General features: G+C 38.3%; 1 protein-coding gene across 8 annotated transcripts in view; it reads right to left on the bottom strand.

Annotated features, from left to right (window-relative positions):
* Positions 1–515: 515 nt before the first annotated feature.
* Positions 516–17233, bottom strand: part of IQGAP2 (IQ motif containing GTPase activating protein 2) — a 304162-nt gene continuing 287444 nt past the window's right edge. For all 8 annotated transcript variants that reach the window (XM_001146396.6, XM_009448991.4, XM_063811148.1 and 5 more), the window contains 6 exons: positions 14833–14920; positions 12611–12823; positions 10119–10279; positions 7279–7416; positions 5904–6012; positions 516–1449 (listed from right to left, as the gene is read on the bottom strand). In XM_001146396.6, the coding sequence (XP_001146396.1) occupies positions 1336–1449; positions 5904–6012; positions 7279–7416; positions 10119–10279; positions 12611–12823; positions 14833–14920 (823 nt within the window). In that variant the 3' untranslated portion in view covers positions 516–1335. The remainder of the gene's footprint in view (positions 1450–5903; positions 6013–7278; positions 7417–10118; positions 10280–12610; positions 12824–14832; positions 14921–17233) is intronic.

The following is a 17233-nucleotide window of genomic DNA, read 5'->3' on the forward strand; positions in this document are numbered from 1 at the left end:
TTGTGGTGGAGACTCCTAAACTGTCAGCAGGAATCATACTCCTTTTCTTCCTTTTAATAACAGACCCAATTCCCTCTCTACCTCTCTGTATTCACTGGCTACATGGCTGCCTAGTTAGGGACTATCTCTAGCTAGCTGTGTCCACGTGACTCAGTTTTGGCCAATACAATGTAAGTGGAAGTAAAAGTGATGCGTATAACTGAAAAGGCTTGCCCTGGACTTCTTCGCCATCCTCTTCCTCATCTGGCTGGGGGGAATCAGTACAAGGACAGAGCCAACTGACTCACCTGGAACTCTTTACCTTGTGGATCTGCTCACCGTTGAGCTGAATTTGAGAAAAACAAACTTCTACCCCTTGTTTTAGACACCAGGGTTTTGTATCTTTTCCTTACAGCAGCTTGCTCTATACTTTAACCAGTACAGCAAGAAATGTATTCTCTCCTAACAAACCCGACCAAGAATCTTCCCCTACCCACTAAATGACTTTGATTTATTAAGACAACTTAAAAGCCAAATTAATGGAATTAAGTAACATTTATTTTACATAAAACAATTTCCAGAGAATACATTTAAAAACCATCTAGATACTGATTTTTTAGCATTACAAAAAATTGAGAGGCACAATTGAAGTATTCAAATAAATTGTGAGGGGTGGAGGCGGGGACTATGCTCACTATCTATGTCGTTCCTTAGTCACTTAAAGGCTCTGTGTGCAAGAGTCTTTACATGAGGCAGTAGTGCACTTTCATTTAGTAGGAATAAATCACATAAAATATATACTTTTATACAGAAAGTGTTATTGTGTTGTCATTTTCAATTACTTATAAAAACTTCATTTGAATTGCACAAAAGTTCTCTTTAAAATTGATAACTCCCAGAAGACAGGGCTTAGAACTGTCTAAATAATTCATTACAAATAATTAGGTTTCCATTTATCCATAGATTAAAAAAAACTATGAAGAATTACATTATTCAAGTGGGACATTTAAAATTTTTTTCATAGGAAAATAGGTTTACATGTTTGTCCCTAGTCAGCTAAATTTCCCACCCCCCAACTTTAAAACAGATCACAGGATGTCCAAAGTTTTAAATCAGAGTACCTATACCACAGTACAGTGTGGATATGTTTCCATTAATTCATTTTATGTCTCATTCTATTATAGTATCAAATTAGCAAAAAGGCACCTGGGTACATTCTTCAGAACAGTTTTGGTCGTTTAAAAAAAATCACACATTTATAAGCAGTGATTTCAATCATGTTTAAAAACAAAAATATTAAACAAATTCATTTCCTAATCCAGATGATACAGAATCCAAGAAATTTCTGTAGGCACTTCACTTTCCATAGAACTTCTTGTTCAGCAGGTATATGAGAAGGTTTACATTCACTTTAACCTTATCAAACATTTTCATTACAGCTACTCCTTCATATTGCATCTGAAGTAAATCCTGAAATTGTAAAAAGCATCATTAAATCTCAACTTTGACATTTTGTGCATTTAAAAAACATATTAGAAGAATTTGTTGACAAAAGTCAGATTCAATTGACCTAATCACCTAGGTGGGGTCTAACTATGTTGCCCAGGTTGGTCTCAAACTCCTGGTTTAAGCTATCTTCCCACCTCAGCCTCCCGAGTAGCCAGGACAACAGGCGCATGCCATGGCACCAGGCCATAGATGGGGGTTCTAAAACTTAAGTGTACATCAGAATCATCTGGTTAAAAACATAGGCTAGTTAAAATAAAGGCTGCCTGGGCTCCTCCCACAGGAATTTCTTATTATGTAGCTCTCTGGTGGGGCCCATCAATTTGCATTTTAATAAATTCCCAAGTGATTGTGACTTAGATGAAAGAAAATAGCTTTTTGGAATTGATAAGGGCTGTATGAAAGAAAATGATGATCATTAAGTTAATGTCAGATATATAATTTCAATTTTTAATCGAAAATGTTAAAACACAAAGTTCTGGCTAGATGCATATTCTTTAGAAAGCAGTGTTTTCTGGCTGGGTGTGGTGGCTCATTCCTGTAATACCAGCAGTTTGAGAGGCTGAGGCAGGTGGATCACTTGAGGTCAGGAGAGTGAGACCAGCCTGGCCAACATGGCGAAACCCCATCTCTACTAAAAATACAAAAATTAGCTGGGCGTGGTGGTGCACACTTGTAATCCCAGCTACTCAGGAGGCTGAGGCAGGAAAATCACTTGAACAGAGTAGGCAGAGATTGCAGCGAGCCGAGATTGCACTGCTGTACTCCAGCCTCAGTGACAGAGAAAGACTCTGTCTCAAAAAACCTGAAAAACAAAAACAAAAACACAGAAAGCAGTGTTTTTTTAAAGTGAAGTGAGCAAGACATTCACTGGGGAAGCAAAAAGAATATTAGAACTCCTATTTCTATTTATTTTTTCTCGTTTTTTGGACTTTTTTGGTATATATTTTATACAGCACATTTTAGAGTACAATAGCAGAAGCATGTATACTTTACAAATAACTATGTATGGAGAGAAGTGCTCGTACTATTTCCTGATGAAGTGACCAAAGTTTGGAGACCATTGTACAAAGCGGTGGTCCGCACTTCTTGATCTAGGCTACTTCTGTTTCTGTACTGAGAACAAGCCCTCATTCTTAAGTCGAACTGTCATTCTGTTTTTCACTGCCAGCATATAAACAAAGGAAATCAACTTCTTTTTAAAATAAGTAACTGGATCACACCAGCCATATGCATGAAACTAAGCTGTAACATTTCATAGTAACATAGGTACAGGAAGCCTTTCCCAATGGAAGATATAATTCCTGAGCTGTCCTGGCCCAATATCTAAGTCTCATTTTCTTGTTTCTAGCAAGGTCAATTGTAGAAGTTGGAGTCATCTCTGAGAGAACTCTGACTCTTGGCAGCTTCCTCCTCCACTTCCTCAATTACCTCTCACTGCACTTAAGAAAACCCCTACATTATTCAGATATGCTTCTAGAACTAAAATTCTATAGGGAATTGAAGTCCTTTCATCAATAATACTTTTAGCTATTTAGAGTGTAGAGGAGATTCACTTTTCCTCTGGGAAATGCAACATCTGTTAAACAAAGTCTAGTGGAAAAGAATTAAACCAACAGAGTTAGATTGAAAAGGAATGGCATATGTAGGGGAAGTAGCTGGGTCCCCAAAGTAGGGAGCAGAGAAAACATGGCTGGACTCATGACTTGAAAAGCAGACTTTAGTTTTAGCTCTGCCATTTGCTATCTTAAGACCTTGCAACATGACATAACTTCTCTGAAGTTCTGTTTCCCTGTGTGTAAATTGGGGATAACACTGCCAATTTCACAAGGGTGCTACTGGGAATGAGATATGAGATTAAGGTATATGCAAACCCTTTGTAAGCTACTCTTGTCTTGCAGGATCAACTGGAATCCTATGAGACAGGCAGTGGACTAGAGTGATGAAGAACTTGGATCCCAGCTGCATTATCTTCCATAATTATCCCAGCTAATTATCTTCCATAATTAGCTGTCTGAACCTCAGTTCTTCATCTAGGAGAGGAAGAAGGCCCACCCTGCAGTCCCCGATAAATACCTGACATTATTTTTACAAGAAGAACATATATCACATAAGTCATATCCTCCTGTTACCTATATGGCCTATAATTATAGGATATAATTCTATCCTACGGTTTTCTTTAGGAACTGAAGGGAAAATGGGCTGAAGATAACCAAGAGACATAGAGCTGTAATGTTAGAAGGGGCTTTCTTTAGTCCTTTCAAACTTTGGTCCTGTTCCTGGTCCTTTACTCACAGTAAGGACCTGGCCATCACATTTCTCTTTGACAATTTACACATTCATGCAATTGACTGAAAGCTGCATATATAAATAGAAGTCTGCCTTTACATCTGACAGCTATCAAATGCAGGGCTGGCTCCGTGGGTATGCAATCTGTGCAGCCGCACAGGGTCCCATGCCCAGGGTTTTATTCTCTTCTGTCATCATCCTAAAATCCTTAATAATTTTAAAAACAGGGCGCTGCATTTTTATTTTGCTCTGAGCGCTGCTAAGGATGTAGCCAGTTCTGATTATGCACTACTGATTTAAAAAACCCAGGACATACTGGTCACCTGCATATGGCTAAGGATTAACATTTCACAATCCATTATGTGTATAAATGAATGGTATGAACAGCTAATCTTACTGTATACAGAATCCTTAACAAAGGAACAAGTGAAGCTTGGTTTTTGTACCAGTACTCAAAGGAAGTCTCATGGAATTATTGCTTTCTCTCTAAACACAATATAAGGTGTCTCCTGGTCACTTGTGACTCATTGGTCCAGTTGATATTGACTGGCCCTGGATAATTTCCTTCTTGGCAATCACATATGTCTTTTGCTATTTCTACAGAGGAATCACTAACCAAAGGGTATCACCACAAGCACCTTCTTTTCTCTTCCTGTATTTATCTGTTACACAAAATAACTGAAGACCCTAATTAGCTAAATTATTAAATGGATACATTTAGTGACATTTAAAGTAAGTTAGAAAACAATACTGTTTACTTAATTATACTTTCAATAATTACATAATAGCTTTCATCTTATCTCCGAATTCTAATTTACTCCATTATCTCAATGTCCTTATCAAACCCATTCAGCTCCCGTTTTTCTTTTAAACTTACAAGGGCTGCCAGAAAAGAAGGGCTCTGGCACACACTCCCATGATGGGGAGGTAATTCCAGTGCATGGAGCCCTGGGCTGCACAGACAGTGAGGCCAGAATTCACATCACTCTCAGGATCTTAGTGAGATGATTCATGTAAACATATGCAAAATACCTGGAAACCATTTTGTAAGTAGTTTGGGGCCCAGGTAAGATGTTATTTCCATTTAAAAAGTGTTACATCAAAAAAGAAAAATAAATTACTTCTTTAAATTGATTTTGTGCTAAGGATTAAGAAGTTGGGGGTAGATGAACATTTGTTTGCAGTGCCCTCTTTTTTTTTTTTTTTGCACAGAAACTGGATTTCTCGGTTTTCATTTACGTGTATTTGGCTTAAATGTGGCTCTTATGATAAAATAACGATAATTTATATTGCAAACACCATTTTTCTATGTATAGATATCTGTTTTGCATAATGCCTTTCATTCCTGTGATCCCAAGCATTTGACAAATAGAGTTAATAAATTGACATAAAAACTATTCTAGGGGCCAGGTGTGGTGGCTAATGCCTGTAATCCCAGCACTTTTGGAGGCTGAGGCAGGCAGATCACTTGAGCCCAGTAGTCTAAGACAAGCCTGGGCAACATGGTGAAACCCTGTCTCTACAAAAAATACAGAAATTAGCCAGATGTGGTGGTGTGCGCCTGTAGTACCAGCTACTCGAGAGGCTGAAGCAGGAGGATCGCTTGAGCCCAGGAGGTTGAGGCTGCAGTGAACCATGATTGTGCCACTGTATTCCAGCCTGGGTGACAGAGCAAGACCCTTTCTCAATGCCCCACCCCCACCCCCTCCCTCCACAAAAAAGAAAAACCATTCTAGGAAAGAGGGAAAAATGAGATCATGAAAGTTCCAGTCCTGGGCATACATAGTCTTAGAAAGAAATGCAAGTTTCCAATAAAAGGAAAATTTATAGCATTTATTTAATAGCTCTGAATACTTTTAAATTATATTCTTTTGTCTAAGCTTTAAAATGGAAACATGGCTTAGAGAAACTGACTGCTATGGTTTGCCAGCTAGAAGCATATTAATTTCCAATCATTTGAAAAGTCACAGCTCTTAAAAATCATCAACACTTAACAAATATTGGCAAATAAGGCTGGCACTGGTTTTCTGTTAAACTTTATTGTCGTCCTGAAGAGCGAGAGCCAGGGTAGCAATGTATGATCCACATATAAAATTTATCATCAATGTGCAGAAATTCCAGCAGCTTACCTGAATATTGAGTTGCACCTTTTCCATCTCAACACCAAGGAATTTTGATCTTACATCGAAAATGCCTACATCTTCAGTAGCTATGATATCAAATGTAACATTCTTAAACCTGTGAAGAAAGGAACATTCATACATGAGAAATTACAAATACAGATGTGCTTAAAGCTGAAACAAACTAATGGAATCTCAAATAATCATTTTAAAATAATGGCTTGTTGAGAAAATCCTAAGGAAGTCACCAAAAACCTCACGTCATCTTTCCCCCAATTCTGCTCTCCAAACACTAGGTTTGATGGCTATTGTTGAGATCTGTAGCTCACAGAGTTCTGACATAGGTGCTTTATTACAAAAGAAATAGAAGATATGGTCCTTGCTCTTCAAGAGCATAAAACATAATTGGAAATATGTGAGTCACAGAACATGAACATTATTGACCTATAGCCAATTGAGTATTTCAGATGATAACTTTTATAGAAACTTCAGGCCAGGCGCGGTCGCTCACGCCCGTAATCCCAGCACTTTCAGGCCGAGGCGGGCGGATCACCTGGCCAACATGGTGAAACCCCATCTTTACTAAAAATACAAAAATTAGCCGGGCAGTGGCATGTGCCTGTAATCCCAGCTACTCAGGAGGCTGAGGCAGGAGAATCGCTTGAACCTGGGAGGTGGAGGTTGCAGTGAGCCAAGATCCCACCACTGCACTTCAGCCTGGGCCACAGAGTGAGACTCCATCTCAGGAAGAAGCATTTTCTTCTCAGTTGGTGTTGTCAGGAGGTTTCATGGGATAAACAGAAGTCAGGCTTTGAAGGAAGGCAGGAGTTAAAGAAAAGGCAAATGCCAGTGAGTCTGGCTTCCCTTGAGATTTTAGGACAAGAAAGTGATGGAACACTGGGCTCATGACCCCTTTAAAAGGAGGCAGCACATGGTGCCTGATGTGGGGCTGTGAAGGAGGGTTTGTTTTTTCCACTACACCGAATACACACACTCACAGCATGCTTTGGAAATGGCTCTGATCCAGGGGTTGGCAGAGCCTATTTTAAATGAGAAAGGTGCTATTTTGCAATGGTAGATAATTCATCCATCAAGACCAAAAGACAGCCTTTTACTCTCATTGCTATGATTCAGTTCTGGAGGTTCACCAATCCAAACATATTGCACAAGCCACGGGAAAGACAACCACTGATCAACACTACATATGACCGACAGCACCAGATGCTGAGGCCAAGGGAAGAGTAGCCATAACAATTTGTGTATTCTTCCCTTGTCACCCATCAGTAATTGAGGTTAAGCCTTGCTAGACCAAATGGAGCTCTCTCCAAGGCCACAAGAAATCAAATGGCATGCGTGTTCTATGCAGATTCCAGGTCACACTTACTGGTTTGTTTGAAGATCATCTATATCTAGCAGGACACCTTTCTCATGCAGCTTTGCCGCAGTGTACTTCACTGGCTTCGCTCTCTTCGCCCCTTTGGGTTCTCCTTTTCCATCTAGTTTAATTGATCTCCGAGTATTTCTGACAAAATAAGAACAGAACATTTGTTGTTATGATGGCAAATGCAGAGGCTTCTGGTAGTGCAATTACCATACTCAGAGTGACATCGCTGTTCATACCTGGCCCTCAGAGCGCTGAATATACACCTTTTTATTTTGTGATAGTAGGTAATTTTGTCCATAGAGTGCAACTTCACTACTAAACTGTTTGTGGGGAAAGGGATTTCCCAAGTGACTGAAGTTTGCATTACAGACTAACATTTTTAATAAAACTTACACTCTATTTTCTCAGGTATATTGAACCAAGTGGCTATCTTTAGTCATTTCAGAAGTAACTTTGGTGCAATAACATGAACTGTGTATTCCTAGATAACGATATTACTAGGACTGTTTTAATCTATTTAACAAACACTATGTGGCCAGCATTGTTCTAAGTGCCTTATAAATATTACCTCACATTTCCAAAATTAACATTTCCATAGTACTTTTAAACTAATAAATTCCTTTGCTATATACTATATCATGTAGCTCTCATAACCATACTTGTGAGTCTGGTACTCTTTGCTTTTTGGGGGGGAGGTTTTTTTGTTTTGTTTTGAGATGGAATCTTGCTCTATTGCCCAGGCTGGAGTGCAGTGGCGTGATCTTGGCTCACTGCAACCTCTGCCTCCCGGGTTCAAGTGATTCTCCTGCCTCAACCTCCAGCTGGGATTACAGGCACATGCCACCACATCCGGCGAATTTTTGTATTTTTAGAGGAGAAGGAGTTTCGCCATGTCAGCCAAGCTGGTGAGGCTGGTACTCTTAATTCCACCTTAAGGATGAGAAAACTGAGGCTCAAAGTTCACTGAACTGGGCTCAAGATCACACGATATAAGAGAGAATCAGAACCCAAATCCAATTCGCCCGACTGTGGATCTTGTGTGAAATGCCCTAAAGTAAATCCCTAACAATCTCATTTCTACTGAAAGTAAGCTTGACCAACTTCTTCCTTGCATGTATATGTATATATTCTTCCTTCCTTCCTATATTTAGTGTATAGTGTATATGTTTATGTAATTATAAGTGCATATGCACACTATATATAGTGTGTGTATATACATATTTAGTGTATTTTTGTATATATATATATATGGAGAGAGAGAGAGCACGAGAGTGAGAGAGAGAGAGAGAGAGAGAGAGAAACAGAGAGAAGCCTGAAGCAAATGAACTATATATGGAGAGAGAGAGCACGAGAGAGAGAGAGAGAGAGAGAGAGAGAGAGAGAGAGAGAGAGAAGCCTGAAGCAAATGAACTAAAATTCAGGACTAGTGGGAGCCAAATCAATAAGGTTTAAATGTGGCTGCATCCCTTTATCAAATCTTCTGTGATTTCAGCAATCCAACTTCTGGGTGTTTACTCCAAGATGTGAAATCAGTTTGTCAAAGAGATGTCTGCACTCCCATCTTCATTGCAGCACTACTCACACGTTAGCTAAGTTATGAAATCAACCTAAGAATCTACTAACAGATGAACAGGTAAAGAAAATGTGGTATATATACACACAGAAGAATACTATTCAGCCCTAAAACAAAGAAATTCTGACATTTGGGGCAATGTGGACAGAATTAGAGGACACTATGCTAAGTGAAATAGGCCAGGCACAGAAAGGCAAATACCACATGTTCTCGCTTATATGTGGAATCTAAAAAAGTTGAACTCATAGAAGCAGAATAGAATGGTGGTTTCAGAGGCTGGAGGGTGGGGGAAATGGGGAGATGATGGTCAAAGGATATGAAATCTTAGGAGGAATCAGTTTTTTTTTGAAATCTATTGCACAGTGTGGTGAATATAGCTAATAATAGTGTATTGTACATTTAAAAACTGCTAGGAGTAAATTTCAAGTGTTCTTATCACAAAAACTAAGTATTTGAGGTGATGCATATATGAATTAATTATTTCACATTGTAATAATAAATGATAACATCACCTTGTACCCCAGGAATACATAAAATTATAGTCAATTTGCAATAAAATTTAAAAGATCTATGATTAATGCAATAGATTTTTCCATACAGCACCATTTCCTCCTGCCAATTTGATGACAAGGATTATATAAAAAATTGTATTACATATTTAAATGGGTAATTAAAATTTAACTAGCATTGATCATAGTCTAGTGATAAGAATAATTACTAAGCAAAGGATATTCATTAAAAATGGCTATACTGTATATAAAAACCTATAATACTTATGCTAATGGATAATAGACAGCTGCCAAATTTTGCCAGTTGTGTCAATAATTTTTTAAAACCATGAAGCAATTTAAAAACATTCAGCTGCTCTGTGCAATTAGCAAACACCTGGCATTATCTAATATTATCAATTATATAAAATACATTCCAAAAACAAGAGATTTTAAAAATAATAGTATTTAAAAAAATCTTTGGCTAAAAAAGACAAAAGGAATAATGAAAGTGCTTCCCTAACTTACTAATGCTATTTGCTCAATATACAACAGGTAAGCCACTTTAATTCTAGTGCTGGTGGGGAATTGAAAAGCTTTCACTTACTCCTGCCTTCTTAGTTCACAGTGGCAAATAATAAAACTGAGACTCTAGTTTTCGGTTAGAAGACAGAGCAAAAAGTTTTCTTCCATACCCAACCCAACTGCCTAGAAACACAGAATTGACATCTCATAGAAATCATGACATTACAAATGAACATGACATGATTTTAACTTACTTTCTTTTTAAGTTGTCTAAACAAGTCTTTATGTAGGTGTCATAATAATTGATTTGCTCTTCATAAAATGCTGCCTTCTTGTTAAGTGCATTCAGGGTCTGCTGAAGTTTTGCCAATTCAGCTTTTCGAAGCTTACGATAGATTCTTTGATTTCGAATATCCTAAAACAACAAGTAAGGGGTATCATATTTAAGCAGAAGTTTGCTTTATGATATTGCCAGTTTGGGACAAGAAGAATATCAAGCAGTAGTAAGTCACTATTTGTAACTTGACTTGTAGCTTATCTCAGGCACCTTATTTTACTCTCAACACCACAGGGTTCCCATCCCTTTTTACTTCAGAACTGGAAAGTGTACATATTTCACTTTAAGAGACTTGTTAACATTAATTTTTCTCTTGATGGAAAGGCAAAGAAGTTATTTTAGAATAACCACACATTTAGTTTAAGGAAAAATTGTGTTTTAAAAGGGGCACAAAGTAGCAGAAATGCAATTTCTTCAGACTTTTTTTTTTAGACATAGTCTTGCTCTGTCACCCAGGCTGGAGTGCAGTGGCCTGATCTCTGCAACCTTTACCTCCAGGTTCAAGTGATTCTCCTGCCTCAGCCTCCTGAGTAGCTGGGGCTGCAGGCCCGTGCCAATATGCCTGGCTAATTTTTGTATTTTTAGTAGTTACAGGGTTTCACCATGTTGGTCAGGCTGGTCTTGAACTCCTGACCTCAAGTGATCTGCCCGCCTCGGCCTCCCAAAGTGCTGGGATTATAGGCATGAGACATTGTGCCCAGCCTCTTCAGACTATTTTGAATATTCCTCTTTGAATAGTACTTTAAACTAAAAAAGTTTACATTTAATTGTTAAATTCATTTTTAAAATAAGAAAAGAACAAACTTTTTCATCTGACAAATATTTCTCAAGGTTTGAAAAAACAACACTGGGCTGTCAAGACTGAGTGAAAAGATTCAACATTGATAACTATTACTTGGATTTAAATAGAATTCCTAGAACATTAAGTTGCATAAGCTGCTTATAGCTTACAAGAGCTATGCTAAATTTAAACTTGCAGATATAAGTTTTTTTCATAATTCTAATTGGTAAGTTATGAAAATGTTTGACTTAAGAAAACGGTGCCTGTTTAATATTGTTTTTCTTTTGTAAACAAGTTAAAAACCATTCCCCTAGGAATTCAAAGAAATACCTACATACACATACACTCCCCCACAACTTCCCCATGCCCTTAGGTAAAATTTCTTCATTAAATAGAATATTCTTCATTAAATAGAATTCTTCATTAAATAGAAATTCTTCATATAATAGAATATTCATTAAATAGAATATCATGTCTTCATGATAGCCTTTTTCTTTTTTAAAGCAAAAGCATATATTTATCTACCCCATATTCCCAAATAGAAATATTTCTACCCCCAAACTAAAGAAAGAAATGTTATTTCCCTTGAGTCACTTGGGCTAGAAGGAATAAGCCTACTGCCAGAATTGAACATAACTTTCTATCAAAGAACAAAGCTGAGCGCATTTCCCTTCCAGAAGGTGAGAAATTTTTTTTTTCTGGTCATTTAACTGCCTTTAACCTCTAGATCCATATTAATTTGCATGTTTGAATAAAGAGAATGAAATATCCTTCTAACCCAAATATATACTTCCTTATCCTTGACAAACAGATCTCAGCCACTTCCTGTGATGTTTCATTGCACTAAGTTGAGATCCTTTGCTCAGGAAGTTTCTCAAGTGTAAAAATATTGGATAAGAAAACAGAAACTAATCTTCAAGTCTGAACTGCATTGAGGCTAAATTGCTTAAAAACAAATGATCAGGGACACAGAGTTCCATCTCAGTGGCAGGTTCTAAGAGCAACTGAGCTATATGACAACTAACATCTCAGGAGAAAACTCTTCCAATAGTGTTATTTTTAAAACTTTAAAGGTATAGACCAAACTTGTCAAGTACATTTTTTAGTATTTATTTCTGGTCTGTTTCAACTCTCCTAATGACATGAAAGTGTTGTGATTGATGACTTTCTCTTAAAAGTCATCAACTGCTTGGGAGGCCTGGGTGGATCACCGGGTCAGGATTTCGAGACCAGCCTGGCCAGCATGGTGAAACCCCATCTCTACTAAAAATACAAAAATTAGCCGGGCGTGGTGGTGCACGCCTATAGTCCCAGCTACTCAGGAGGCTGAGGCAGGAGAATCGCTTGAACCTGGGAGGCGGAAGTTGCAGAGAGTCGAGATTGCGCCACTGCACTCCAGCCTGGGCAACAGAGCGAGGCTCCAACTCAAAAAAAAAAAAAAAAAAAGAAAAGAAAAAAAGTCATCAACTGCTTTGAAACCTTGAAAAATCTGTAGCATTGAAGAGGGCAGTAACCACAGCATACGCAACCATGAATCCCTAATGCCACCTCACAGAGTGCCCAGCACTTGACTGGTGATTAGCAAATGTCTGCTAAGTGAAGGAAGAAAGAATACTGTTTCCAAAAACCTTGGCAATCTCATTGAGAATGTCTTGGTATTTATTTTCAGATGACACGTGTCCAGTCTGTTCCAACGTCCGAAGATTCCTCTGGATTTTCCTCTTCTTCTGCTCAAGAGGCAGCTGTGCATCTTCAATCATAGATTGGCTATGCTTCATTTCTTCTGGAGTCCTGGAATCTATCATTGCACGGCTCACCATGTCCGTGGCATGGTCTACCTCCTGAAAAGAGAATATCAAGATGCTGAGTTTTCTCTGATCCCCTAATTTCACAGTTCATAAGCTACACAATGCAAGTTAATGTCAAAATGAAAGTAGTCCTCCAGCCAAAGTTCAGAGACTAGGACCAGAACATGTTCTTCCTGAGTTTTGAAGTAGGTCTTTGAAAGGAATTACTTCATCTTTTCGATAGCAAGCCTTATTTGGGAAAAATTCTCAATAGCTACTTTATTGCCAAGGTGACAAATCACTATAGTAATGGACATATTTTAATGGATAACTGCTACTTTGTTCCCCAGATGGAAGCATTTCAATTCCTGGATAGGCTAGCTGAGGAAACTAAAACTAGATTACCTATTGAAATGTGGCTATGAGAACCCTGAATGTTCAGAACCCAGCTAAACTCTCACACATCAGCCATGTTTATGGAGAGTCCTAAACTAAACCAACAGTAAGGCAGTCAGAGAGCTTTATTCTTATAAGGTAATCACAAACCAGCAACTCTGAAAAACTTGCAAAGTTTCTTTGAGCCAAAGGGAATAAGAATATTCTAGCACATTATAAATTCCCAAACGATGAGTAAATGAATGAATGAATGAATACTCTTTGGATAGTCTGTTCAAGGAAACAGTAACAAAAAGAGACTATTGGTCTTCCCATTTCATTGTACTAGACAATTGACTGACCCAATAGATGAAGTCTAAGGAAACGACTATTAGTTAGGCACAGTAATCTTAGACACAGGACAGGTAGGTCAATATTATTGGAACATTATTACCAGGTTAGCAGTAAATAACAAAAGCAGCAGCCAACATTGTTGAGCACTTAATGTGCACCAGATACAGATGTACCCACTTAACATGTTTAACTGACTTAATCCTGCCTGTGAGCTGGGTACTATTATTATACCCATTTTACAGTTGAGGAAACTGCGGCACAGCAATGCTTCTAAGTGCACAGAGTTACACACCTAGGAGGTGCAGAGGTATAGTTGATCTCAGAAGTCTGTGTTCTTAGTCACTTATTCATGATACATTTAGGGGAAAATGAAAAATAGTAAGGAGTAAAAGTCTTTTATACTAACCTAGTATAATATTTTACCCACATTGTTTAAAACATATCCACATATTAACAAACGTGATTTGAAGTTTTGCTTTACATTTTTTATTAAAAATTTTTAAAAATTAGAGATGGGGGTCTCACTGTGTTGTCCAGGCTGGTGTTGAACTCCTGGGCTCAAGTGATCTACACACCTCAGCCTTCCAAAGTATTGGGATTACAGACATGAGCCACCATGCCCAGCCTTTTATATTTTTTAAATTAAAAACTATTACAAGGATTCCTTGGCAATCAATTAAATTAAGAATGATCCAGGAAAATTATGTGTAGCTGTGCTAAGAAATAGTTAATTAAATAATTAACTTTTGTTTAGGGAGCGGCAATTATTGGTACTAAAATAACAATCTTGAATTTATTTTAGAACGAACAATGACGTATTTTCAAAGATGTTAATAAAAAGCTAAATGCAAGATTGTTGTGAAACCTCACTTACGCTAACATAATGATGCTTTGACTCAGTGGACTCAACATTTGCTTCTGAAGCATTTGGAAAACATCTTTAACATGTGAGACGCTTATTTGTTTCAAGTTAGTAAATACATAAAATGTGAAAGGTATTTTTCAATATCCTGTCAGCTAGAACTCTCTCAACTGACTTATTTGCCCATTATGATGAACATTTCCGGGCTTTGAAAAACCCAGAACTATCATCCTAGGTTAAGACAAAAGTATATTCGGCATGAATTTGGTGCTGTATTTTCTACTTCATTCCCATTGATACTTCATACAGGTTTATATATGGCTGAACTAAGTCCACTGCAGTAATAGATAAAATTCCTTACTTCCGGACCATGTCAGATACAGTTTCTCTGAGATAATAAACATATGGCATAAAGATTTATGAAGAAAATCAACACCTGTCTATTATTATTTTACACTTAAAGTCAAATTACCTGTTGCGCAGTTGCTGGTGTCTCTAAGATTTCTGTCAATGTGTTCCCTGGCTGGTTCCGGATCACATCAATTATCAGCTTCTTGGTCCTTAACAAACCAGAGAAAGAGACAGACTTTCAGACTGTAGTCCTTATGCACAAAAATCTGTTTCTCCTAAGAGAGTGCACAAACACATACAATACTGAAGCTTCAAAGATAATACCTTAAAATAAAACATTCTTGCGGATATTCACCAGGTCTGCTATAAGGCTCCTGAAAGTTTATGAATGCTTGATAATCAAAGTCTGGGCTTTCTGTGCTTGATGTTGTAGCATTATACTGTCAGTAACATGGGCACAAGTGTATCACAAGATTTCCTCTCTAAATACTTTTCCTTCTTTTTTAGACGGAGACTACTTTTTGATGGGCAGGGGGAGCAAGTGCTGCTGATATGGCCTGCTACTGCAGAGTGCAGGAATGATATCTAATATTCTCCTTTCCTGACTTTAATAGCACCTAGACTTCTGGGCTGGCTTAATACCTCATAAGCCTTTAGGAGCCAGACCAACTGTTACCTTTCCTACTATCAGAAAGCTATTAAAGAGTCTGAAGACCAGTGGGAGCGAACGTTCAGTGTGGGCTGTGGAGGCTTGGTCTGTCAGCTGACACAGCAGCGAGGAGGATGGTGTTCAAGGGCCTGAGCAACTAACAAATAGGGTTAACAAAGAAACCTATTTGTTAGGTCTTCTTCCAGTCTTCAGGTGGAAGAGAATAGAAGAGCTTCTCAGTAAACAGTAAAGAGCTGGAAAATTCTTCTGGAAGTAGTTCTGAAAACCGTAGTTCTCTCATAGGTGTTCTTTATGGCAATTGGCCACCACTTCCTAGGGAGGCATCATGTTATGTAATTACATACAAAGGTTTTAACATAAAAGCTAAAGGGTCAAATTTGCTCACTTTTACATAAGGTGGAAACAGTATTATTGGAAAAGGCTTTCCTTCTAAAAAGAAAAAAAAGGGCCAGTCGCGGTGGCTCACTCCTGTAATCCCAGCATTTTGGGAGGCCGAGGTGGGCGGATCACCTGCGGTCAGAAGTTCCAGACCACCCTGGCCAACATGGCGAAACCCCATCCCTACTAAGGATACAAAAATTAGCTGGGCATGGTGGCGTGTGCCTGTAATTCCAGCTGCTCAGGAGGCCTAGGTGTGAGAATTGCTTAAACCCGGGAGGCAGAGGTTGCAGTAAGCTGAAATCGTGCCACTGCACTCCAGCCTGGGTGACAGAGTGAGATACCATCTCAGATAGATATCTAGATAGATAGATAGAAAGAAAGAAAAGAAAGAAGAAAAGGAAACACAGACAAAAGTTTGTTTAAATTATACATACACTGGTCTAATCGACATCTGAAGTTTCACTTTTACTGTAGTCCCGTTATTGCATTTAACTTTAGTTATTTCAGAGTCATTACATGATATCACTGAATGACTAATTTTTCTTCCTAAACTCTAGCAGGAAATGTTCATGTAGCATGAAATTTAGAAATGAGAACAAAATTTTCACATTTTGAAGGATATGGGGAACTACTCCCAAATGACAGAGAAAACTCTTCAAGTTAATTACAAATATATTACCTTTGAAAATAGGATAAAATCCAATAAGCCATCTGCAAACATCATTTTTCTCGTTTCCTATTTATCAGAAGTCTGTGTGAAAAGAACAATCACAATGTGTCTTCCTTGCCTCCCTTCCCCCTAGCCTTTGGAGAACCATTTCCTCTGGCCCCATGACCCTTTGCTGCTGGGGATTTACAGGCTGTCTGGGAATGCACAGCTAAATACTCCACAGAGAGTCAAAGGTGGGCCCACAGCTAATTACAGCCACGTGGGGGATGGCATGTTTCCTAAAGCGGCTGTGGCTGAGAAAGCAATGTATCCTTTCCTTCCTACACACCACCTTCCTCCAGCCATCATCATCAATGTATTAAACAGGAACACTGAGTTAAAAATAAAAGCTTTGGATGATTTAAAAAATGTCAATATAGTAACTTTCTTGTTTGAAATAGTATTCTCAGAACTAATTGTGATATACAGTTTCTAGGGAACTTCTAGTTCTTTAGAGAAGCTGTGCAATGACCAAATGACTGGAGTCAATAAAACGTGCCCCACCAAAGACAAAGAATGTTTATTTGCTCAAGAGTTGCTGGAGGACAAACTGCTCACACAGCCTGTTTCCCTTGGACTTCTACTGTACACCAGGCCTGTGGAATTCATTGCCAAAGTTCTACCTCAGACATAAGTAACCATCCAGTCCCATGACAGGGAACCCACCTCCCTCCCACTACAGTGTGTCTAGTGCTTAAGGACGACGGGGACGGACAGATTTAAAGCCAAATCTGTCTTGGCTCGGACTCTTGTTGCATATTA

This window comes from Pan troglodytes, chromosome 4, assembly GCF_028858775.2.
Source record: "Pan troglodytes isolate AG18354 chromosome 4, NHGRI_mPanTro3-v2.0_pri, whole genome shotgun sequence".
NCBI lineage: Eukaryota > Metazoa > Chordata > Mammalia > Primates > Hominidae > Pan > Pan troglodytes.